Source organism: Strigops habroptila, chromosome 5 (assembly GCF_004027225.2).
Source record: "Strigops habroptila isolate Jane chromosome 5, bStrHab1.2.pri, whole genome shotgun sequence".
Lineage (NCBI taxonomy): Eukaryota > Metazoa > Chordata > Aves > Psittaciformes > Psittacidae > Strigops > Strigops habroptila.
This window is the reverse complement of record NC_044281.2, coordinates 20,344,095-20,370,235: the sequence shown is the minus strand read 5'-3', so window position 1 is coordinate 20,370,235 and position 26,141 is coordinate 20,344,095. Positions and strand designations below refer to the sequence as shown.

The window sequence follows — 26,141 nt, the reverse complement described above, 5'->3', positions numbered from 1 at the left end:
TCCAGTCAGTGCTGCCTGAGGAGTACACCGGATGAGTGATTCCCTCAGACTTCCTGGCTGTGAAGGATCCTTAGTCAGCCTACCTCACCTTGTGGTTCTGCCGGTCAAGAATGGCCTAGCATGATATCCATCTACATTTTTGATCCAGAGAGGGGTTTTTTTTTATTGTGGTGGGTCTTGGGGAAGGTAATGTTTGAATTAAAGCCTTGTTGCATAGTGGAAAAACCTGTAGACCCCTTCCTAATTGCTCGTCGATGGGAAAGTTATGTGGGGTTGGAGCCATAATGCTGACAGGGAGGATGTTGCAGGGGGAGCTGCAAAGTTGCTTTTTTGCTTAAGTCTGGAACTCTCTCTCGGGTTAAAGCCACATCAGTTGACAATTAAAAATGAATGTATATATTTGCATTCCTAAAACTTGCATATTTTGCCTATGATGTCTACTTTGCCAAACATATCCTTTTTATTTTTTTGCATACTTCTTTACCCATAGGTTGCACTTGCAAAATACACACTTCTGAGAGTTATTGCACATTCAGCTTACTATTTTGCAGGGCAAGTGCTGTGCAGGCAACTTGCCATTCTTGTGTCTTATAGATGTAAGTTAGAACTTGATGTTTGAAGGAAAATAAATAAAATTCTGTTCTTGTTTGGACTGCACTCCTGAAGAAGTTAAACTGCATTTCAAGCCGTTAGCCCTGTGGGTTTATAGGCTGTGGTTAATGTAGGAATTCAGTAGCCCACATTACTTATAATGAATTGAGCCAAGTAAATTAGATTAGATTTTTGCATGGAAAAAGGTAATCTCTTCACATAGTTTGGTATTTCAGAGAGAGTAAGTCACCTCATACTTTTCATAGTACCAGAGACATTCATCAATATAAACTGAAGAACAGATGCCTTTCTCATAAATAGAATGTTGATTCCATATTTGCAAAGGAATTAATTCACTGACTGATAGAAGCAGAAGAAAAAGAAAAACAAACTTTTTAGATACTAGTCACATTCTAGCAAGATTGTAATTATCCTTAGAATTGTAATGAGTGTGCATTGGTTATTTTATTTTTCTAATAAAAAGTCACCAAATGCCTATGTGCTTTGCCCTCTGAAGTAATTTCCAGAAATATGCAGTAATAAGTAATCACACTATTTGCAAAAATATGTGGTGAAAAGAAGCTGTGCTTTGAAAAGTATCGATTTGCTTGTTACAGTTATCAGTTTGATTAATGTTGAAATTCTTTGCAGTATATTTAATCATTACTCATTACTAGTACAGTGGTAAAGTACTACGCATATCTACACATTTACTGTGAACAATTAGTGTCTTATATTTCTTTCCTATCACAGGTGTAATCATAAGGTAGAACTCATAAAAATTTTAAAGCAGTATTTATTAGAGTAGACATTGGTTATAAATCTTTTTAACTACAGTATTCGGGGAGTTAATAATGATTTCAGTGGATTTATTTTATGATAATGAAAAGCCATTTAGATTACAGTTGTATTGCATCTTCTCTCAAGAGTTCCTCTAGGACGTGCAAGTTTTCACCACAGTTGTGAAGCTGAGAAAAACTCCCAGGCAAGACAGCAAATACTGCATTCTGTGCAGAGAGACCATATTTTACATAAGAACAAACTGAAACATAGGTTAAATGACTGTGTGGTGCTAGGTTCATAAAAGTTACAGTAGTGTTGTTTGAAGAAATAGTAGGCAGTGAATGGAGAAGGGAAAATGGGGAGGAAGAAAGGGGTAAATAATGATGAAGTCATGGTGACTGGGTCTGTAAGTCAGTTCTGTGGTAGCATCAGTATTTATATGGAGCTAAATGTGATCTTAGGGATGTAGGGATACCAAGCAAAAGGTGTGTTCAAGCGGATGGGTTTCAAAGTGCTGCCTGTCACAATAACTTAAGAAATCCTTGTGGAAAGTTGACTGAAAATGAATTCACAGTGTGAAGACCTGAGTGGATAAAGCCCTGAAAAATGTGACCTGAACTCATAGCTGACTCTGCTTTGAGCAGGAGGTTGGAGTAAACACCTCCTGAGGTCCTTTCCAGGCTGCGTTAGTCTGTGCTGTGATAAAAAGGTTCATGTCATCCCTATAGGTGTCTAAGGGGGAATTCAGATAGTGAACAGAATAATTCACTTGCTCAGTCTGAACAAGACAATCACTGGACTAACCTGTCTGGTGGTGTTAGTAACCTTTCAAAAATAACATTGAAAGCATAAAACTAGGTTAGAAAACAGAAAAAGAAGCTGGTAAAACTAATCAAAACCAAGTCAATTTTCCAGGAGACATGTAATTTTTTTAAAAGAGAACTATGTTTGCTTTACTGAAAAAGAGTGCCAATAATTTTCTAGTGTATCCAAAAGAAGGTTAGAGGCAATTTGAATATAGCTCTGGTTATCTCCAAGGGTATAAGGTATTTAAGATTAGCCTTCTAATGGGAAATAAATGATGCGATCCAATGACTGAAAGTTGTATTTACAAAACAATTACATCTACAAGAACTGGGGAAAAAACTCCTGTGCTTTTGGAAAGGGAGCACTTACTTTTTTTTTTTTCCTATGCAAACCTTGCTTCAGTAGCTGGGGGGCAGGCAAGGAAAGGAACATCTCTTGAGAGAGTTGGTATCTGTGTTTTGGCATCCAGCACGACAGTCTCTGAGAACATTAGGAAGAAAATAGTAGTACCAGCTTTCATCTTTCTACCTGGCAGGACCAAAGTGATTTGACTTTACGTCGTTTACTTTGGTTGAATTAGCCAAAATGTAACTTCTAGGTTTCTTCATTCACAGTACAGATTATATCAGATTCCCTGTTATCAGACTGTTCACATATTAGAACAAGTGCTGAGTAAAGATGTTCTGAATTACAATAAGATAGATATATTGGGCAATTTGATGATCCATGATCTGTTGCCAGCATGCAAACTCATCAGACTTTTACAGGCAGCATCTGCTTGAACTGTCTGGGGAAACAAAAAGAACAGAAAACATCTTACATTGGAACGAAAACAAAGATCTGACTTGATGAAAGTGTAATTTTCTTCCATGTTTAGCCATTCTACATGTTATTTAAAATTGAGTGTTCATGTCATGTCAATGCATGTATAATCACCTCTTAGTTCCTCCTAATTAATTACTGAGAGGAAATTCAGGAGGGAAGGCAGAATTGTGTTCCATATTGTAACCTGTATTTTTATTGGTGCAAATATATTTTACTTCTCATCTGGCTTATTTTAAAATTTTGGTTGGGTTTTGGTTTGTGGATTGTTTTGGGTTTGTCTTGGTTTTGTTTGTTTCTTTTTAATTTCATTGTTTCTTGTATTGGATATTCAAGTCTTGCAGAATCTATTATGACTTTTTCAAGACTCCACAGATGTAGATAGTGCCTTCCCAACTCAAACATACAGTAAATGCTCCTTGCGAGAGCTCTCTTTGAGGAAAATTTAACATCTTGGTGTATTCAGTTGGGAGGATCTCAGTAGAACTGTGTCAGAACTCTGCACTCCAGAAAAAGTAGGGAAGATATCACTGTATATTTTTAGTGTTGTTAGGTGCTAGAAAATGTAGGTGTTTCCAAAAGGACACATTCATTTTTTTCCCCAGATTTGTTGAGGAATAGAGTACTTGCTTGTTGAAACCACCTGATGTGGTACTAATGTTTTTTTATGCCATCCAGAGGGACCTTGACACGCTTGTGAGGTGGGCCGATGCCAACCTTATGAAGTTTAACCAAGCCAAGTGTAAGGTCCTACACCTGGGTCGGGGCAATCCCAGGCACTGCTACAGGTTGGGTGGAGAAGAGATTCAGAGCAGCCCTGCAGAGAAGGACTTGGGGGTGTTGGTTGATGAGAAGCTTAACATGAGCCGGCTTCAGTGTGCACTCGCAGCCCAGAAAGCCAACCATATCCTGGGCTGCATCAAAAGAAGCGTGACCAGCAGGTCGAAGGAGGTGATCCTGCCCCTCTACTCTGCTCTCGTGAGACCTCACTTGGAGTATTGTGTACAGTTCTGGTGTCCTCAACATAAAAAGGACATGGACCTGTTGGAGCAAGTCCAGAGGAGGGCCACGAGGATGATAAGAGGGCTGGAGCACCTCCTGTATGAAGACAGGCTGAGAAAGTTGGGGCTGTTCAACCTGGAGAAGAGAAGGCTGCGTGGAGACCTCATAGCAGCTTTCCAGTATCTGAAGGGGGCCTACAAGGATGCTGGGGAGGGACTCTTCCTTAGGGACTGTAGTGGTAGGACAAGGGGTAATGGGTTCAAACTTAAACAGGGGAAGTTCAGGTTCGATATAAGGAAGAAGTTCTTTACAGTGAGGGTGGTGAAGCACTGGAATGGGTTGCCCAGGGAAGTTGTGAATGCTCCATCCCTGGAGGTGTTCAAGGCCAGGTTGGACAGAGCCTTGGGCGACATGGTTTAGTGCAAGGTGTCCCTGCCCATGGCAGGGGGATTGGAACTAGATGATCTTAAGGTCCTTTCCAACCCTTACTATTCTATGATTCTATGTTTTTGTATGTTTTAAAGGTAAAACAGTGCTATGACTGAGATTCTTTTTCAGTGTCTTAATATTTAGTATAGAAAAAGACAGCTAGAAGACATTTGTGTGCCCTCAACACTTACTGCTGTTGCATTCTATACGTTGTTTATGCCACAGTTCTGATTGATGCCCATAAATGATTAAATTCTTTGCCAGTGGTAAAAATCTAGTAATTTTTAGGGCACTCAATTTTTATCTGAGGTTTGCTTTTTTATTTTTTTTTAACAATATGCTTTACTCATAGCTGCTTCTTTGTTCTGATTTATTCCTTCTGCATTCCTCCATTACCAGCTACGTTGCAGTTCTTACTGTGGTAAACACAGTATGTCTTCAAAATACACCTTTTTAAAAGGTCTGTATTGTATTTCAGTTCCCTCAAATATATCCTTGGTTATTTTCTTGTTTTATCTCCCCATGCCAAATGTCAATGCTGTCTTACCCACACAGAATGATTTTTGTCAGCTCTTTTCTTTCTTCCATGTTTTGTTGTTATCCTAGTTTAAATATTTTGATTATCTCTGCACTAACCATCTTGCTTACTTCTGTCCTCTTTGGTCCTCTCTAAGTGTTTTGTGAATGGTGCTTGTGGGGTTGGGTCTGGGCTTTTTTTTGAGAGAATACCCTATTTTTGCCTTTGGGGTTTTTGGTTTACCTGTCTTCATCTTCCTTTTTGTCTCTCCTTTTTACTTCTTCCCCTTCTCACTTGGTTACTCTTTCGATATTTTTCCCAGTCTTGGCATTGTCTTGTCTCTCCTTTCACCAAGATGTAGCCTCCTACATTCAGAACACTCCCATGTCCTATGTTTGTCATTTGTCATTGCTCCTTTCAACTCTCCTTCTCTGGATGTGTTTACTTATCCAGAAGATGCTTCTGTGCAAAGCTTACCCTAGAACATTCATTATGAGGTGTTGGTTAAATCTTGTATTAAAAAAAAAAATAATCCCTCTTGATTTTCACATGTTCTATGGTGTTTTAATACTTCAGCTTTGTAGTTTTCAGGTTTTTTTGTCTCGCATTGCATCACTAATTGCTTTGTTACACATTACTTGCACTGTTAGTATTTCTTGCCTTAAATTTATTGTAACTACCTTCATCCTTCCCGGATTCCCTAGCTTATGTGAGTCAATATTTTTCCCAGGATATCTTCCACAGTCTGCCCAGTTGTTTCAAGACACACATCAGTTGTAAGTTAGCATCTTACAGGGTTACTGGGATATGCTCTTATTGATATTATTATAATTTATTTCTGCATAAGAGAGGGTTTATTTGAATTGCTGTAATGGGACTTTTTTGTAATGAATAAATTCTTCATGTTTATCAGGCTGTGTTATACTCCAGTTATAATCTACAGGGATTCCCAAGTCATGCAATTTTTTTTTTGTTAAAGCAGACAAAAATTCAAGTGTTTTAGAATAAAGGTTATTGGATGAAATAGGAGAAGGAACAAATAAATTTAATTCCACATACAGTCCTCATGCTCAGAAGGCATATTACCTTAAATGATAATTCCTTTTTTAAAAAATGGTATTCTTACATGTCTTGTACATTTCTTTATGCTTCAGCATTTATTCAGTCTATTACTGCAGAATTTTATAATGATCCTCCTAATGGTCCATTGGAAATATGCCATCATTAACTAATGTATTTCTTCTGTAAGTATTCATTTCTGAACCAGACTGGTAGGGCTGTCTGAATAATATCAGTTCTCACAATGCTATGAATGAGACTAAACTGAAAACAGTAAGTAAGGTTTGAGTCATAAAGTACAAATAAGGAGTAATCCTTGTTTCTTATTGAAAATGCGGAGTTTAAGTACTTGCTTTTGTCAAGCATAATGATTGAATTTGATGTTCAGTACCAGCCATATCAAGCAGGTGGTAATAAACTTTTATGGGGTTACTGTTAGGTTTCTTTTTATTTCTGTAGCGCCTCAACTAAGAAGCGGCTCCCTCCGTGAAATGGAAGGCTAAGCAGGTGTCTTCCTCTTTGAAAGTAAGAGCTAAATTAATCAGACAAAGAAGGTAAAGAAGATGCACAAGTGGCAAAACTGCTTCTCTTGTTCTGTGAAGCAAGTCCCCCTTTTCACAGAAGTAATGTAATGAAAGCATTTTACTCTTGATGTAAAGAAGGGCCCCAAAAAGCATGTCTCAGCCAGTTAGAAAATCACAGGTACCCCATGTTACCATGCATGTCCAGGGCAATATGAAGCTTGTTAGCAGACTGATTGTGATTTGACAGGGCCTTTTCTGCTGTGTGTGTCCTGGCCAGAGGCAGGTCTCAGCAGGACCATGGAACTGTGAGACTACGTTCTGTGTCAGACCCCGAATTGTCTTCTAGTTCTTCCCTTGGCAATCTTCCTTCACTTCCTTAAAGAAACAGTTTGTGGCATCCCTCTAAGTCTTCCTCTCATTGACCCAACTTCTAGGTTTCCAAGAGTAAATCTACTCCACTGGGCAGTGCCTTCAGGCAGGTGACCTACTCAGGCCTCTTAAAGCGGCTGATGTACAGTGGAGTTTGAAACATATACAATTCGCGGCTTACCTTTAGAAGTTTATCTGTGAGATTTTTACTCTCAGATTTTAACTGATTTTAACAGATTTTAACTCTCAGATATTTTACTTTCCCATATGGTTCTACAAATATGTGGTGTAATTGCAGTATTTTAATATTCCAACTACAGAAGCATAGTGTCTAGACAACACAATATGTATTTCAGTCAGGCATGGAAGTATTATTGTCCCATTTTTATTTCTTTGGCAACTGACATTCTCCTGCTTTGCAAATTCACAGAGCAATGGTTTTAATCGAAGAGCAAAATACTACATTGCAGTAAAGATGTGAACTGGTTATAAATAAAAATCTCTACTACTACTTCCTCTGTTTCAATTGCTGTTAATTTGCAGGGGCCTTTTTAGCTTTCTGAAACTTTTGTGAATAAATGAGATGACAAAGCATAATTATAATTCAGTTATGCTAAATATTTGTTTTGGAACTTGACCTCCAGAATACAAAGCTGTATGTTTTCACTTCCATCCAAAAATATTTCTGAAATAAAATACTTGTTTCTATCTCAGTGAAGCCAGAAACTGAAACTGGAAACCGAGGAGTAAATGACAGAAATAAATGATGCCTTGTCAAGTCTTGAAAAAGGCTAATGAAACCTTGCAGCTGCCAAATCTGACTGAAACCAGTGGCCTGTGAATCACAGTGTTCAAGGGAAAAAGTCAAAGATATTCCAGATGTTCCCAAGCAGAACACTTTGCTGTACTTTTTCATCCATTTTCTTTCTGTCCATATGAACTAAAAAATTACATAACTGAGATTTGTTTTAATACATTTTTGGAGGTTATTGTTTAACCTTCAAAACAATTTGATGTGCTTAGCACATTATTTCTGTCTGTACTCATTGCTTTAAAGGTGACTTTTAATTTATCAGATATATACCATTTTGAATCACAGGATTGGTCATCTGAAGGAGGTTTCTTAGAAGGTTTCTTTTGGCAGCCTCTTTATAGTCTTCCTGAAGTGCTTTTCTTTTGGCAATGCATAAAGTGAATCTTGAAAATCAAAAGGAAATTTGTACATAATTCTGGAACTGACTACCTTTTAGCTTTTATTATTGCTGATTGTTGTGTTGGCTGACGAAATATTCTAAGCTGGAGACTTGTGAATAAATCTTGATTTAAGTGTGTTTTAAAGAGGTAGTTGTTCATTTGTGGATTAGTGTTTGTTTTGCTGCTGAGCCCATGTTTCATTGTTAATCAGCTAAGTCACCTACTTAGTGGCAGCAAAATAGGTAAATAGTCACATAAAATCACAAGCAAAAGGGGGAAAATGGGTATTTATGTGTTACAAGATATATAGCCATCATTCTCTTCTGAGAAAGAGTGAAAACAGATATCCAATTTGTATTTTATTAGATCAGGACCCTGTATGACACAAAAAAAAAAAGTTAAGTGAGTTGGTACTCTCAACCCTTTCAAGTACTAAGAATCCTGCAGTTTTTAGTTATATTTGTTTAACTTTCAACTCAATACAAATTTATCATATGGTGTTGGATTCAGTCCAGACTTCTGTAACCGTGTATGGCCTGTGGAAAATGAAGAGCATCCATTCCAGTAGTGGGAAATATCAGATACCTCTGTCTCTGTAATTAGAATATAGTAACATAAGCAAGAAGACTATTTTTGTTTCAGAAATGAGGCAGTAATGTCTTGTTTTCTGCTTCCTCTTAACTGATTCTTTTCCCTTGGTAGGTTTTGATTTTGGTTCAAAGCAGCATAACTTTAAACCTTGTTAGAATTCAGACACATGTTATTTGAATAGATACATGCTTCTGATATTCTAGAAGAGAAGAAATTGAAGTTGTATATTAACAGTTTTGAACCCAGATATTTACACAATGAAAACAGTTGTTTTGGAGAAAAGTGGGGGGTGGAAAAGGAGAAACTATTTAGAAGTGAATCAGTTGCTGGTGAGAAGGTGTCTGGAGAGTGAATTTGGCAGGAACATAGTCGCTCTTACTCCTTCCCCCAAATCTTTACCTAGGATGTAATGTACCCTTCATTCTCACAGAATAAGGGTAATTTTTCTGGTGTCCCCTAATTATATAGTTACAGTGCTATGATCTGGCATTAGTTTGTTCCCTTGCCTGAGAAAGGTTTATGTAACTGTGCAGAGCCCCTAAGAAGCTAAAGATGATGTGAGGTGCTACTGCATTTTCCAGCTGTCTCATGTGATTTGGTACATATGGTCTCAATATATGGTTCATGTCTTGTTGGCTGGATAGGCATGGGAATTCCTTGCTTATAGATCTGGTTAAGAGCTGAAAGGAGATGGGTGTGCGGTATGGTCAAGACTTGCACAATTCTAGGTGTTTTGAAGAAGGGACTTCAATCACCTTTAGGGCCCCTAGATCAACTCAGCGGACAGACAATTGCTTTAGACCTGGAGCCATGTTGCCCATATCCCATGCTTCTGATACTGCTTCCTATTTTTTTGTAGATCCTGTATTCTTTCTGATCTTCCAGTCTCTTGAGATGGTGTGCTGTGATTTTGTGCTGATTCTCCACTTCTGCAGGCACCTAAACTCTACAGTTTCTATCTTAACCTTACAGAGCTGAATACAGTACCCTGCTTCGTGCCGAGTGGACTTTGGTGAAGTATATTACCAGAAGTCACTCAAACTCGAGTAGCCTTTGGTAGGAGACAGATGAATGGGAGACTGTTTAGGATATGAATTTTTCATTCAGGTCAGTGAAAACCTCTTACTGATTTGAATGGGCCGTAAAGTGAGTGCATTAGGAAATCCTCTGAGCTCTGCTGAAAATTGCCTGGTGTTTTTTGGAGAATTACACAATGTGGGGATGCTCTGGAATGAGAGGACTTTAAACGTGTGTGAGAATTTATCAGGTATTAATTAATGTAAATTATTTAAGTATTTCAATAGATACAATTTGTTTACATAACATTTTATAGGGAAATCTCATTATGCATGGTTGACTTTGTGCTTTTTCTATGGCTGTTTCGCTTAGTTTTTTGAAATATACATGAATGGTTTAATTTCATGTAAAAACTGTCTATGTGTAAACATAAGCAACCATCAACAGAACTATTGTCTCCAGTCTGCTAGGAAAATAATTCACAACATGCGTATATGAAGCTGTGATTGCCAGAGCCTGCTCATGGTGACAGATGTTGGATGTTCATCTACTAATGTCTGATTAGAAACAATGTGGCAGGTTGATGATGCAATTTGGTCATTGGAGGCCCTGTCTTGATTTCTGTTTATAAAATGTATGTCTGTGTTTGCTGAAATAGTTAAAAAAACAGTGGATGTGTTTTCAATTTTTAAAAATTTGTCCTAGAAATATTTTAAGATGAAAATACTTGTTTTCTCCTTGCCAACAAATAAGTATTATCTGTTATCTGTAATTAGGCTCACAGCTTAATGTAAAGGCCGAGTGGCACTCGCTGAGCTGCATCATTGGCCTTATTGTGGTAAAATGACTGATTTTGTTTTACCAGCTGCGACTTTGGAGGCAGGCTGAATGACAGGGAACACATAAAGCTCAACAGATTAAAATATTTCTAGCACAAAACCGTGTGTGTATTATTCAGAATTCAGCAGCAGTTCTTGCTTGATAAGCTTGCTAATGTCTTCATGTTCTAAGGAACATAGTGCTTCTGTATGGGGTGTCTCGTACAGGCTCAATCCTGCAGTCCTCACTGAAGCAAAACTCCCAGTGAAAAACAGCATGACCATGGAAAGCACTGAATACGAGGGTAGAAAAACTCCTTACAAGAGCAATGCATCTGCCTAAGGAAATAGAGCATGTAGTTCTGTGACTAATTATGAATTATAGAAAGAATTAAAGGAAAAAAAGACAGGAAGTTGGGAAAGAAAGGGTTGATTACTCATCTTGCATCAAAGAGGACATTTTCAAAAGACAAGCCCAGTTATATCCACTTTTTCTGATAATATTCATGTCTACTTCTCACAATTTCAATCACTTTTAATAGAAAATGAGACTATATTGTCCTTCAGCTTCTTATGTATGTAGCAACGAGGATTGAAAGGTTGCATGCAGAGCATTCTAATTTTATATGAAAAGAGTAGAATAAGTTACGTTGGCATGTTAGGAAGAGGTAGCTATGAATGTGTTCTGAGTACTGAAGAAACAGCCAGATGGTGGTGGACTGCTGTGGTGTTGGCTGATGCAATTATAGAAAAGCCATAGAACTCGATGTGTAAAATTTAATATAGTCTGGAATCACAAAGGCCCTAATTTTGGTCTTTGAGCTGAAGTAGGGAGGCAGGTGTTTGTTCTCTGTGGTTTAGCATCCGATAATGTGAATTGTTTTACCTTTCCTCTTAAATGAATTGCAGGATAGGAATTGCAGGTGTCTTAATGGGTTATTAATTTCAAACTGCAAAAGTCTTGCAAAAAAGCATAAAGTGAGTTGCTGTTGCATACCTGTCTTTTTGTGTTACCCTAGAGCTTGAGTTTGAGTCCTTACTGCAGAGGTCCACCTCTGACGTGCCATGGAAGCCATGGTGTTTTTTGCTGTCACCATGAAACAGTTTGTGGTGTCTTAGGCAAAATGAAGGTAGGAAGTTGACCCTCTTATGCCCATTTCTGGAAATCATTTATGGATGTGATGCCAGAAAAGGGTGAGCTGATTTGGTGCTTTGTAGTTAAGTAATGTTTTTCATCAAGGGGAAACAATGTGCTTTACAGATGCTAATGAATTAAGGTTCTGATCATGTTTATCTGCTCAATTTGTAGATGAAGCATCAGTTTGGTGGCTTAATTAGAAAAGACTGCTAGTTCTAGGTTTTTGCTAGAAAGGCACAAAGAATAACATATTATCTTCTGTCAACAAATACAGAAGTATCAAGCTCAGGAAAACATCAATAGATTTACAGATTTCTTAGTTCTGCTGATTTGGCTCAGCCACCTCTAAGAGAGTAACTATAAATGAGAGCTTAGTAGCTTAGTTTTTAAACTAAGCTACTAATTCAAACATATTCTATGTGGTTAAAAACATCACTTTCTCCATTAATCATTAACCTGCAAATGATTTCCTGAATGACATTACTGAATGGCATTCGCTCTGCTGGTCTGTTCTTCCATAATGAAATCCCACCTCTTTCTATTATTATATTTGCAATTAATATAAGTATCTCTGTGTCTTTTTTCAGGATATTCCTTGTGAGATTCTTAATAGAGTCTCCAAACCATATGCTTTTTGTAATCACTGTTGTTACCACCATGGGAAGACTAAGAACAGTGTGAACAGAAAAGACAAAGCTACGTATTCATGAATATATAAGCTTTTGAAAAAGCAAATTTCTTTGCAGTGCAATTCAAAATTTCACAGCAAACAATCTGTAGACAGTGCTGGTATCGTTCTAGAGAGAAATACACTGTACTTCACATTACAATAAAAATTGGTCTTATCAGAATCCAAATTGTCAGATAGAGTATCATTCATGCAAAATAAAGACTAAAAACATATACGAACCCCAGCTGGCTGTCTCTTTAAGCTGTTTGCAGAGTTGATGCATGTGGGATGTTTGGCCTGATAACCATTTTCATCAAAGAGCAAGAGGTTTCTAAAGTTTACCTTTTTTGGTACAGGTGTGAGGGGGTTTTGTTTGTTTTGTGGTGGTTGTTGGTTTTTTTGTGGTGTGGTTTTTCTTTTTTTTTTAATGGTACTATCACTAGAAATACTTTTCTATGGTTATTTTTCTGCTTGTTAAAAATCAGATTCTGTGATGTGCAGGAACATATGAGGCTGGTAAATGGAAGATGACTCTGAAAAGTTACTGTAATTGAAATAACCAATCATATTTTTTTCCTGATGATAAATTTGATAAGTGATGCACATCTCAAATATTCTGTATTTCTTCACTTCTTGAGGAAAATTGTGTTCCCTGAGTCTCCTGTAACAAAAGAGAAAAGTAATAACATATCTCAGGAAACGTCAATCCACAGTGAATTTAGATGTCTGCATTTGTTTTCAATAGCCACAAATGAACGAAAATGGTCCATCTATTACAAAGCCACAATGTATTTTATTTTTTTTTAATCATTTTGTTTGGATTTTTCAGGGTAATTGTTAAATGGAAATAGTCTTTGAATGAATATTCATGAAAAATTCAAGACTACTAAGTAGATCAGCACTAATTTATGTTGTTTATGCTATTTGCCTTTTTGTTTGTGAGATGTTTTCAAGCAGTGTCATGCCATGGAATGTGGCCCTGATATAAACGAGGTGATTGATGGTACAATCCAGAATGTTAGTGAGTTTCTGTCATAGAATAAGTCCTGTGATTTTTTTTCTTGCCGTTTCAGTAATGCATGACCCTTTGCATTGAGCCCTCAAACGCAGCAAAAGACAAATCATTAACGTTTCATAAAAGACATGTTTAATCTAAAAAAGTTAAATAGACTTTAGTACTTCTCAAATCTTAAGTTGCAGAAGAAACCTCTGGAAGATAACATAGTATAATATAACAGGAGATCTGTGAACACTTCCTGCTATAGGTTGGTCTGCTTAAATTTGAGTCACTTAAAATCTGTTCCACTTAATATGACCTACAGGCCTTGCTCTGTATGTTTGTGTAATGAACTATTACAGTAACAATCAGAAAGGAAAGTAGTTTCATGTCAGCTAACATGGAACTTAAAAGCCTTATGGAAGGCCATCTTACTACATAGTGTAAAAATACTGTCTGCTAAATGTGCCTTTAAAAGTAACAATGATTTTTAACAGTTGTAGAGTTTACAATGTCATCCAAACTGAATACATATTGAAATCCAGACTGAAAATCCTACAGATTGTTGACAGTTTTGTAGTTCTAGTGATGAAGATATCAATTCTTACAAAAAATTTTGGTCAGAATCAGTGATCTAGGGTAAAGTGGTATGATGGCTAGCTTAATCTTCAAGTTGCAGTTGATCCTTCCTGAATCAGGCTGAATTGAAAGGGAAATGTTGCGAAGCGCACTGAGCTGTAGGGACTACCAACTTCAAAGGTATTGACATAAAAGAAGAATCACAGAATGATTTGGGTTGGAAGGAACTTTAAAGATCATCTAGTTCCAAACCCCCCTGCCATGGGCAGGGACACCTTCCACTACACCAGGTTGCTCAAAGCCACATCCTTGAACACTGCCAGGGATGGGATATCCAAAACTTCTCTGGGCAACCTGTTCCAGTGTCTCACCGTCCTCACAGCAAAGAATTTCTTCCTTATATCTAATCTAAATCTACCCTCTTTCAGCCATTCCCCCTTGGCCTGTCATTACATGCCCTTGTAATAAGTCCCTCTCCAGATTTCTTGTAGGCCCCCTTTAGGTACTGGAAGGCTGCTTTAAGGTCTCCCTGGACTCTACTGCAGGCTGAACAAGCCCAGCTCTCCCAGCATGTCTTCATAGGAGAGGTGCTCCAGCCCTCTGACCATCTTTGTGGCCCTTCTCTGGACTTGCTCAAGGAACAAGCAAGTTCATGACCTTCTTGTGCTGGGGGGCCCAGAGCTGAACGCTCTGAGGTGGGGTCTCACCGGAGCAGAGCGGAGGGGGAGAATCACCTCCCTCAACCTGCTGGTCACACTTCTTTTGGTGCAGCCCAGGATCGAGTTGGCTTTCTGGGCTGCAAGTGCACACTGGTGGGTCGTGTTGAGATTCTTGTCAACCAATAGAAGGATATGAAAAGAGGAGAACTGTCATTGAATAAGCAGCAGCAAGAAAAACCCAGCAGGCATCTGAAGGGGACACAGACAGTTTGAGCATTTTCTCCCTAGTGGAATCAGTATCATCTTTGTTGACTGTGCAATAATTCCGGTAAACATTAACATTTTAAACCCCAAAACCTTGTATTTTTTTTCAGAAATCCTCCTCCTACTTTGCTACATCCTGAAAAATGGTGCAGAGGATTCAACCATTTCATTTCACAGTGAGTTGTATTTTCTTCTAAAACCAGCTTATTCAGCAAGGCCTACATGTGTCAGTCTGAAAACAGAATTCGTTTATGGAGTTGTTGCTTTTGCAGGGTTTTAACTTCACTTTTCTTTTCACAGACTCTAGATCATGCTTTGCTTTTCGAAAGCTATATAGCACAGTTTGATCTCCTCACATAACTTGCTTCACAGCTTCTCTGAACTTGTTAGTTGATTTGCTTCTTGCTTTTGATGGACCTGGGACAGATTTATAAATATACCTGATTTCCTTGATGGTTTTGCAGTGAAATTTTTAGTCAAGGATCAAAAAAGAGTTAGTGAAAATGACTGCTGGTTAATTTAGCATAAGAATTTGAAAGACAAGAAAGAAAAAAGTTGCCCTTTTCCACTTTACTAATACTCAGTAGGTTGTATGCTCAATATATATAACTGAGCACCGGTTGTACCAAGAGTGTTATATGATACCTAGACTTTACCAATTTTCTGGATGCAGCTGTCGCTGAACTAAAATATGCTTTCGCTTTACAAAAAGTAAAGCAGTGAAACTAAGAAATCACAATTTAGTAGTTGTTAGCATTGTGTTCAGAAACGTTACAGCAACTTTTATGAGTGATTTTTAGGGTTCTTCAGGATTTTATTGTGACCTACTACAGCCTAAACTGTGTAACATGGGGATTTATAATATCAAACCTTTGGGAAGTTTACGCTGAGCAAATAACCAAATACTTTGAACACCACTCCTCAGTGTTGGCTTTTCAAGATAGGTTTGAAAATATGCACATCTGCATTTTGAATCTGTTCTGTTTCTTAATGTATCTAGTTACTTGTGAAGGAGTACAATATCCCTTCCTAATACTTTTTTCTATCAGTTGTGTAATAGTGTATTGCCATTTTAGGAGAAGTTAGAAAGACTAATGCAAATTTTATTAATAATATATTTGTATTTACTATGCTGATCTTTAATCGGGCAGGAAGATGAGGTACGCTGTAATGTTTGGTCTGCAGAGGAAGGCCATTACTGTCATTACTGCAGCGTAACACAGAATCTTTTCCAGCATAGGTGGTAGAAGTATATTCCTCTAGAGCAGATTTACCCAAGTGCTGTTTCTCCATAATGCATGTCCTTGTTTACACTGCAGTGTACATTGTGATCTATGGCAGAATCAGTGTTTAATTATAAAAGTCATTGGGTGGTGGGTGAATTCCATTCTATTACAGAGAAACTGTTTTTATACTATTTGTGGACTGTAGCCTATGTTCTGGGGACTCTAACCCTGGTGGGTTATATTCCCCTTGTGTTTTAGAGAGGTAGTACCCCTGCTGAGTAAGATTACATCCTTTTCCAGAAACATTGTGCATTAACCTTCAGCATTGTTATACAGGTTTTTGTTTCTTGGTATCTCCCTGTTTAAAAGTCCCTACTGAGCTTGAGAGCCATACAAAAAACTAAGTTTAACATTTCTTAACATTTGTTCAGTCCTTTAATTCAGCATGCACTGTTCATAAAGGAAGTCATACATTAGTATTTTTATGGCTATATTTGTTTTTAATCTTGTCCCTTGGGTTTTTGATATCTTCAAATTGTATATTTTTAATCACATTAATTTTTAATTACTTTTGCTTAATTACTTCCTCTCACCAGGAACATCTGCAGGTTCTCAGATCTTGCTTTTCATTTCTACAGTAATATATACAATGAAGTAAGGAAGTATGCTCATATGCAGTCTCTTAACATGGAGAAATGAAACAATTGAAATAAATATGTTGGTTTTGTAGCTACCTTTAACAGAACACTGAAACGGAATTCTCTGACGGTGCTTCATTCTCGGACATGTATTAGTAAAGTTGTTATGATGCAGAGGTTGCAGGATGCCCTTATGGGGGCTTGGATTTACATTAGTGTATTTATTTTCTAGAAAAAAATAAATAATGACGCATTGGATCATACAACTGCAAACCTTTTAGCCATTACTGATAATTGGCTCATTTATATGCATTAGCTATGCATTTGTTGATGCCCACCTTGTGACAGCTTAGTTAAGATAAATTAAAAGCAATGATTGTATAAATTCCATACTGCCTTTTATCCGTATGTTAGGACCTTGCCTGGTGTTTTTGTCACCCTTGTGATGAGTGGTTAGCTTTCAAATAATTTCATTATCTACCTCCTTCCTGATGGCTAACATCATTTGCATAACAAGCTTATCTGGTTCAAGTTGTGGGCCAGACCAGTGTACTGACAGAAACCGAGCATGCAGCTTTGCTAAGCATACTTTTGACTTCAGTTCTGTTTACACAATAATTTTATTTATGAGAAGATTGCCAAACCTGGTCATTGTAGCTTTTTTTCACCCTACATTTTCAACCCTTGAAATGCCACTGCCTCAAGAGGCATTTTTGTTATAAGTGTTCTCTCACGTATTATAGAAATTTACAACATGCCTAAGTGTTAAGTTTCAATGTACTTTTGTAGGTAACTCTTTCAACTGTTAAAATAATAATCATGTATTTTTCACAAATGACGTCTGTATTTTTAACTGTGATTGTAATGCCCCAAGAGGTATGATTTTGCCACAACATTTTAAAGTCCAGTGCATTAGTTACAGAATCTGAATGGAGAAAGGGTCAAGATAGTTCTTAGCTTGGTGAATTTGTTTCTGTTCCCAGCATTGTTGATTGTGGCTTGACATGAAGACTGTAATGTGTTGTCCTCTTAAGGATTTTTACAGTGAGATATCTAATTCCAGTTAGATATTTTGTTAAAAAAAATAAATAAATAAAGACAAGACACAATTTCAGCCAAGTCATCTGTGGCAGCAGCTTGATTTTTTATTACATATCTACTGAGATACATGCAGTACAGACTTTTAAAAGGTCAGTAAAATTCTATGTATGCATAATTATCTGTACTGGCCATGAAGAACTTGGCAGCTCCACTCATAAGGTGATAAAGAATTAATTATCTGTTTATCTATCTGCATATTAATAAGGTTCACCATTCCTATAAGGTCGTGTAAACAACCACATTAGTTGTTGGAGGATTGGCTACTAAAAATAATATTCTTTACCTTGTTTATATCTATGTTGAAATAAAATACCAGTTTTGAAGAGTTCACGCTATTCATTGCCCATGAATGCTTATGAAGCTTTTTTTTTCAATAGCTACAGCATAGACGACATTGCTCTGCCAAGATAACAATTTGTGTCCGCCAGCATTTTAGACATACAGTGTAAAATAATACAGGCTGTATGTTAAAATTAATACCCCCCCTTCACTAAAAGTATCTCAAATGCCACAAATAATTTTCTTGGCAGTTTAAACCTTGACTGATCTCTAGGGGTAGATAGAAGAGTTACTATGTTCTTGGAGCAGGATACAATAACCTTTATTTACATTACATCCAAAATGTTAATTTCAATTAAAATGAGCAATGGTATCTCCAGGGACATTCTCCTTTTAAATTTATTTAACCAATGATTAGCTATTATGGTTCTTTGAATTAATCAGTCATTCTTGAGCTGGAGGGAATTAAAAAATTAACAAATTCAGGAAGTACTAAAGTCAAAATGTGATGTTACAGTACTTATAGTCAGCATTTGTTATAAGAATGTAACTTTTATTTTAGCAATGACATTGCAAATACAATACAATTTTTAGTCTTGATAAACTCAATTTTTTGTACTCAATTTAAACACAGCCTTACAAGCTGAATTTCATATTATTGATGAGTCTACATTCGGAGTTACTCAATTAACAGATCATCTAGATTATCTAGGTTTTAAGTGCTCCATTTAGATTTAACTTCTCTGAATGCAGATCAAATTTTTTCATAGTCTAAGCAATTGTTTAGTGACATTCTGTTCATATTACATGAAGAATATTTTACCATTTCTGTCACTGAGAACATGATATGTGTTTGACATAACTCATTAATTTCACTGTGTCTAAGAAGACAGAGGTTTGTAAATGTCAGAAAGATTCAGATTGTGATGTACAGTACCTGACAAAAGATCTCCACCACTTTTGAGTATTGTGTAAGATGTTTTTATACAGATGAATGGGCATATATAATGGAAACAATTATCTTAGCTTTCTAATGAGGAGTTGTAGTAGAAAACTGCAGTTTTAGGTGGAGGTGAGAAATGCATGGACGTATTTGAAGTCCTGACCCTGCAAAGAATTATGCAAGATTTTACAAATGTCATGGTATCAAGATCTTTCACTCAGTAAAGTATACTGTTGAGATCCTTACCATTAGTGATAAGCACTCATCCTTCCCTTGGTTCCCATGGTTTGTGGGTTTATTTGCTGGCTATTCTGAGTCATAAATATTAACAGTAGTAGGTAAAGTGCAGTGAGAAAGATATGTATCCCTGGTGGAGTGACAAGTCTATATGGAAAGCATTAGCAATTCTAGGAATAGTATGCTGCATAGAAGATTACAGTACCAGAGAGAGCATGCGAAGTAATTGTCTGATGAGACAAAGTTTCCTTACTCCCTTCTTCAAGCTCCTATTGTCCTTAAGTGCTAGTATTTCAGTTTCTCAAGTAGTCCCTGCCTATTGCTCTTTCACTGGGATGCTTTTTAAGCTAAATTCTAAGCTTAGATGGTTCTAGAGTTCTAATGTTAATACCATTTATTGGAAAGAAAGCCTACTATAATTGTTCATGCTTGCCATCTCTGTGCTTTACTTGAAACGAAATGTGAAGGCAGGATGTCCTGTCAGTAGATTTTTAAGTCATCTGCACTTGTAGAATAGAGACAAGAGTTAAATTGCTTCTTCTACAATTGGAGAACCTGAGACAAAGGGCATCTTGCTCAAAGTCACTGAATAATCAACAGCAGAGTTGGGAATGAAACAGTCCAGCATACTTTTAGATTAAGGGAAGCTTCACGGAGCACAGATGCGCCTGCTGTCCCCTTGTGGGCCGCAGGGTGTACGGGTCAGGTCTGGCACACAGTAATAGGAAGAATGTTGTTACTGCCTGTGGACTCCCAGCTAGTACAATTAACCTGATCTCATCTGCCCAGGTGCTTGTGAATTTGTTCAAATGAAGAAGTCATAACATGGCTGAAGTTGGGATTTCAAAGCAGAGGGCATCAGGCAGTGACCTTAATGGAGTATAAGTAAGAAACTTTTCCCAGCTGCTCTGTGATTATAGCAAAGCAGATCTACAATTCCCCTTTTAGTGTCTGTCCTTATGTACTGTAAGATAGGAAAGAATGCACTAAACTCCAAAGGAGAGAAGAATATCTCTGTCCTTAGCTGCCTTTCCAGCTATGACATATAATATAAAAGAAAGAAACTGTCAGTATGCTTTCCTTATGTCCTACTTTCTCTATGCTCCAACTACCTCAAGTCAAGTGCATGCTGTAGTGTCAAAAGGAGAATGTTTAGTACAAATGCAAAACACTGTTCCTAATTAAAAGCTTCAGGTGTAAAAAAGATTCTGAAGGCTTTTTGTGTTTCAGGGTCTTCAAGGACAGGCCAAGGAAATAGAGCAGACCCATGCCTGAAAAAAGGCTAGAAACCCCCAATTTCATCACACAATAAATCCCTAGAATTGTTCTGGCTGAATTTCTGTTGTCTCTAGTAAAATTCTAAGGGTTTCAACATGAGCAAAGTCTGACCTGTTCTAAGTGCTGCAAGAAGTCCTACTCCATAGAGTTTCCATTGTTTTTTCTCCAAACCATGTATATATATAAATTGCTGTGTCTGTTCAGCTCCAAGGAGGCTGGGAAACCTGTTGTAATTTTTTTAAGCTGTAGAAGAGGTAGAGCTATTTACTACACTTAACCTTACAATTTCTGTGTGAGTGAACCTTTGTTAGTTTTCAGATGCATGCTCTAAATTATGCTATAGGGTGCTTGATGTAAAAATTTAACTGAAAGAAGATTTCTTAAGAAAACAGGTGCTGATGACATTTTGGTGTTAGAGTATTTCTCTCATTGATAGGGAAGATTAGTTAATTTACAGCATTTGCTCCCAAAGGGTGTATCAATAACGATATAAATGTGTTCTCACCATCAGAACTTATACTATGTACACGATGATTGAGTACTTTGTCATAATTCAGTCTTTCATTCTGATATCTGATTGTAGCAGAAGGAACAGTAAAATTCCTTGTTATTTATCATGGGATGCTGGTTTGAGACAGGAGACCTATTTAAACTATATATACACTCTTTGTGCCCAGCATTTGCTTTTTCCAAAGGGGCAACTATATATAGTTCTGAAGATAAGGTTATTTGTATCCTGTATGTCCTGTTGAATTAGGACTGAAAACAGAAATGCTGCTAGCAAAGCTGTCACAGTTTTTTAGTTCATTTTTGAAAACGAGTGACCTGCAGCAGTGGGGGATGGGCAGGCCTGGGAATGGGAAGCAGGGAAGCTTCAGAGAAGCAGGGAGGCTTCAGGGAAGCAGGGAGGCACAGCCCTGCATCATTACAAACGCAATTCATAAAATGTCTTTTCTTCTCCACATCTCTGCTGCATGTGACTGACCAGTGTTTGCCACAGTACATGTGGTACAGAGGTAGGAGGAACAGACAGAGCAACGGATAGGAACAGAATTTAACTGTTTAATTTTTTTATCTGGATTTTAACCAGTTAAAAAACAATCTGAGAGGTTGTTATTTTTCCTTCCTTGACTGGAAAGTTTCAGACCTAATGTGCCTGGCCTAGATGATCTTGCTTGTCAGTGTCTGTCCTTCCATTTCTCTAAGCAGGGGTGCCAACCCAGTTGAGGTTTTGATTTAATTAATCTTCCACCATGAAATGACCTTCTGATGGAAGTAGATAGGAAAGTATGGGGAGGGAAAAAAAAAATCTCAAAACCTAGAGACTACCTTCACCCTGCTTAGGGAGAGAATGAAGAGAATATGACCTTACTCTTTCTCCTCTCCCTCTGGGAAATCTCTCTTCTACATCCCCAGCTGAGCAGTCTCTGCCTTTGGGGGCAACCTGGTAACTGTTTTTTCTGGGATTGGGAGGAGAGGAGCTCAGCATCTCAGGATGACCTGCAGTCCTGTTCAAGACCCTGGAAAGCTCTTCTAGCCCAGTAGGAGAACCCTGGAAAGGTTCCTCACTGCAAGGCAGCAGGTACTTGTGCAAGCAGTGCAGTATTTGAAGGGCAGGGGAGAGCAGTGCGGAGCTGTGCAAGGAGCAAATAGTGAGGAGAGCACCCTGATGGGCCAGGGAGTGGCAGAGAGATAGAGACCAGAGGAGTGGCAATGAGAACTTTATCTAATCATTTGCTGAACAGATCAGAGAGTTTGTATCTCTCTTGCCCAGAGGCTGTAGTGTGGATTCTGAGCTCTAATACACAGTCTGATATAAAGTCATCATTTCTTCCAAATATTAATCTATGCATCTTCTGTACATGTGAATGATAAACAATGATGAGATGTCTGGTTGGATATTTGACTTATGAGGCAAAATAAGTTCCAGTAATCCACTTTCAGCAGATGAGAAATCATCAGAAAATGTAGCATTCACAAAATGTAATAATTGAAGAAAACAAAATACTGGAGATAAATCATAATGCAACTAAGCTGTAAGTGTTGGAGCTGCTTGGTTTCTTTTTTTACAAGAAAGTACTTGTGGCCAAATGGATTATAATAGATCTGAAAAGAAATAACTACTGCTGCTCTGTTTAGGTTTGGCTGCAACAGTGAGTGACGTTAGTAATTGTCTTCTATTTCTGAATGCACAGGAGACTTAGACCACCATTGCAGTTCTTATGAAATCTATTCCTTTCCATTTATTCATTAGTAAATATTAGCTCATGAATGCTGAACTGATAAATATCTCTCCTTTTCAGTCATCTGATTTGCTACTTGCAAAATGGCAGTTTACATTGTTGAGAGGTAGCAATTCCAACAATGTTATCATCCAAGTGCAAGCAGCCAGTGAATTTTTAGAGGCTGTCTCAGACAGGCCTCTGTGTATGGGAGTCTGCTCTCATCCCCTGCTAATAAATGCTTCATCTTTGCCTGTAATTGTGGCAGAATGGAAATGGTGCTTGGAAGCCTGGCTGTGAGATTGCAGCAAATGGCTGCAACCTATGTTTAATGTAGTGACACTAATGAATTCTGAGAATTAATTTTCAGCTAAGAAAGCATGATGGGAGATACTAGAATTTAAAATTAGGTAATGAATTAACTTTCAGTAAGGCAAACATGTATAATGTTTGTTTCCTTTTCCATCTCTACTTACATAGCCTTCACGTTACTTTACATCCAAAAAATAGCAGACCAAATATTATCATATTTTCATCATACCTTAGATGAAACCCATCTTGTAGTAGATTTGCTAGTCAGTTTGCTCAAAGCAAGGCACTCTCTTCACTTTTTCCTCTTTTAAATAATTTCCAGGGGCTGAACAAATTGGCTTAATTTGCAGGTGCAGCACATTTGTGGGTTTTATATGGAATTGCAGCATGGTTGTTGTTTGACAGTGCCTAGGCGAAGTGTCCAAATTGGTCTTAAACAAATGCTCAGATGAGCACCTGAAGATATTGTAGTTTTCTCCTTTCCTCAGAAGCAAATCCTTCAGTGGTAGGACTTCTTAATATTGTTCTTGCACAATCCACACACTGATTTCTGTCAGCTGCATGGACTAAGAATATTTTCTGATAAGTGACATTATAAAAGCTGTTTTGTTAGTGTACTCTTCTGCTTTCAAATGTTAATATTGCTGGATTTTTTTGTGTATTACTTCTGGATTTCTTTTTTTCTGGTCTTTACATGGAATATATCTCCTGACTGAATGTACTGGCAACTTTGGACTCAGGCGCCCATATGATTAACTTTTTCACACATTATAGGTGTACTTCAGGGTGAAGGTCAGTAGAAGTACTCACTTTCATGCAGGCTTTAGCGTTGTAAGAGCTGATATTCTGTATATTTTTTTCTTTCTTTCTGAAAAGCAATATAGTGTCAGTACTGCTTCCAGTGTAGATGATACCTTATTGAACACCTGCAGTGATACTAGCAGTCTGATGCATTCTTTTTCACTAGCACATAGATGTTGGCTCAAGAATTGTTATTTTACAGGTAATGTTGACTAAGAACAGCAGCAGCATGCAATTGGTGTGTCACTAAAAGCAACACAGGTGAAATGACAGTGTGTAGAAGCAGAGGATGTAAATATACCTCAGAATATTAATAGGTCTTGTCTACATAGAGAGGTATTAGGACAGAGGAATATGCAGCAGGAGGAGAAATGTAAGGTCTGTCTTTACAGTGTCACGTGACAGTTCTCCATCCTGCAGTCCATCGCAGCACGCCTGGTAATACACCAGAGTGGCACTGAATATGTGAGTACGCACTGAGCCCACAGTTACTGTGGGCTAAGTTACTGGCACTTGAAACATAATAAGGAGTAATTTCTAGACGTGACTGCGTCAACACTTCTGCCGTTTCAGAGCAAAAGGAAAGTGTATATGCCACACACATTCAATTTCCTATGGCCTGCCTGGTCTTTCTGCTGCTGTGTTCCTAATGTGCTAGGAACTTGTCATTTAACTTGAGGCATTAAATTAGCTTCAGTGGAGATGTGCGTTCTCCTGTCGGTCTTTTGCCTGAACTGATGTAGAAGTACTCACACAAGAAGTTACAAACATGTAAGCAGCTGTCTCTTACCCTTGCGCTCTGTTGGTTACTAGCCCTCTGCTTTGTTGTGGTGTCTCACTAACCACCTGGAAGGGCTCTGTTCTTCTGATACAGGCACAAACTTGGCACAATAGTAGGTGTGCTCTGTCTGAGCTTGGAACAGAGACTTTGATCAGAGGCAGAATTGCGTGGATGTGTTTTGTAACATGAGCTAGGTCATATGAATTCATGAAGCTTTACTTGCGTTTCAAATGAAATCCAAGTGACCCCAGATGGCAAAAATATCCTACTACCAGAGAATGAAGGCTGCATATAGGTGAAAAGTGAATAGTCAGCAGGGGACTGGTACGAGTATGCAACAGAAGAAAATATAATCCTAAAGTCATCTTCAAAACCACCTCCCTGACAGAACTTACCTGTGCTCATTAAAACACCTGCCAGACCTAAACAGTTAGCATTTTAGGCACGTAATAGAGAAGCTAAGAACTTTTTGCCGAAGATATTTTCCTTTCGTCTCTTCTTGTTGGGTGTCTTTAATGAATGCAGTATCCTGGACATTTGGATGTTTCACCTAGGGGCCATCTATATGGAAAAATTTATCTTGCAGTTTCTGGATCTTGTCCATAGCACATCTTTGGAGGTGCATTCTTCCAGAGTGCAGAATAGAATTCATATTAATAACTACATGCCACCGTGTAAAAACTTTTATGTGCCTAACACTTCTGGTAAACACAAAATTTTTGTGTAGAACTGTGTAATTTCTTGAAGAGAATGTATTTAAACTCTGATGTTGTCGTTATCTGAAAAGCAACTGCCATGACATTAGGGCTGGTTGCAATTAAACTAAAAGAGGGTAGATTCAGACTAGATATAAGAAAGAAATTTTTACGATGAGGGTGGGGAAACACTGGAAGAGGTTACCCCTTGAGGTGGTAGATGCCCCATACCTGGAAACATTCAAGGTCAGGTTGGACAGGGCTCTGAGCAATCTGATTTAGTTGAAGACGTCCCTGCTCATTGCAGGGTGGTTGGACTAAGATGACCTTTAAAGGTCCCTTCGAACCCAAACTGTTCTGTGGTTCTGTGGCATAGGTTCACTTGGATTCAGTTATATTACTGAAGAACTTCTGATGTAATTAAATTTAATAAAAAAATTTATATATCAACAATATAGCATAAATATGATAAATTCATAATTATTGTTAGAATGGTAAAAATCACATGAGTGCATGAGCTTTTTAGGCTGAAATCTCCGCTTCAGATACTTGCCATCAATCTATGATTTTGTATACTGCATAGCTTTTGTTGTTTTATTTGTTTTGTTTATTTGTTGGGTTTTTTTCCCCCCCTCTGCCTTCCTGATTAATGTTATCTTTCTTTTTAAATGCTTTTTTCCTTTTTCTCAGGAAAGACATAAATTTAACCAGGTTTGGCATGGACCATATTGTCTGTGTGGGTGTATTGACTTTTAAAAACCATGGATCACAAAAGGAAAAGGGCTCTGTGTGTGTGAG

At 37.7% G+C, this 26,141-nt stretch overlaps 1 protein-coding gene across 12 annotated transcripts in view; it reads left to right on the top strand.

The window, feature by feature from the left end:
- MYO3B (myosin IIIB) overlaps positions 1–26,141 on the top strand; it is a 206,768-nt gene that overhangs the window by 63,347 nt on the left and 117,280 nt on the right. For all 12 annotated transcript variants that reach the window (XM_030486037.1, XM_030486038.1, XM_030486040.1 and 9 more), the window contains one exon: positions 14,941–15,006. In XM_030486037.1, the coding sequence (XP_030341897.1) occupies positions 14,941–15,006 (66 nt within the window). The remainder of the gene's footprint in view (positions 1–14,940; positions 15,007–26,141) is intronic.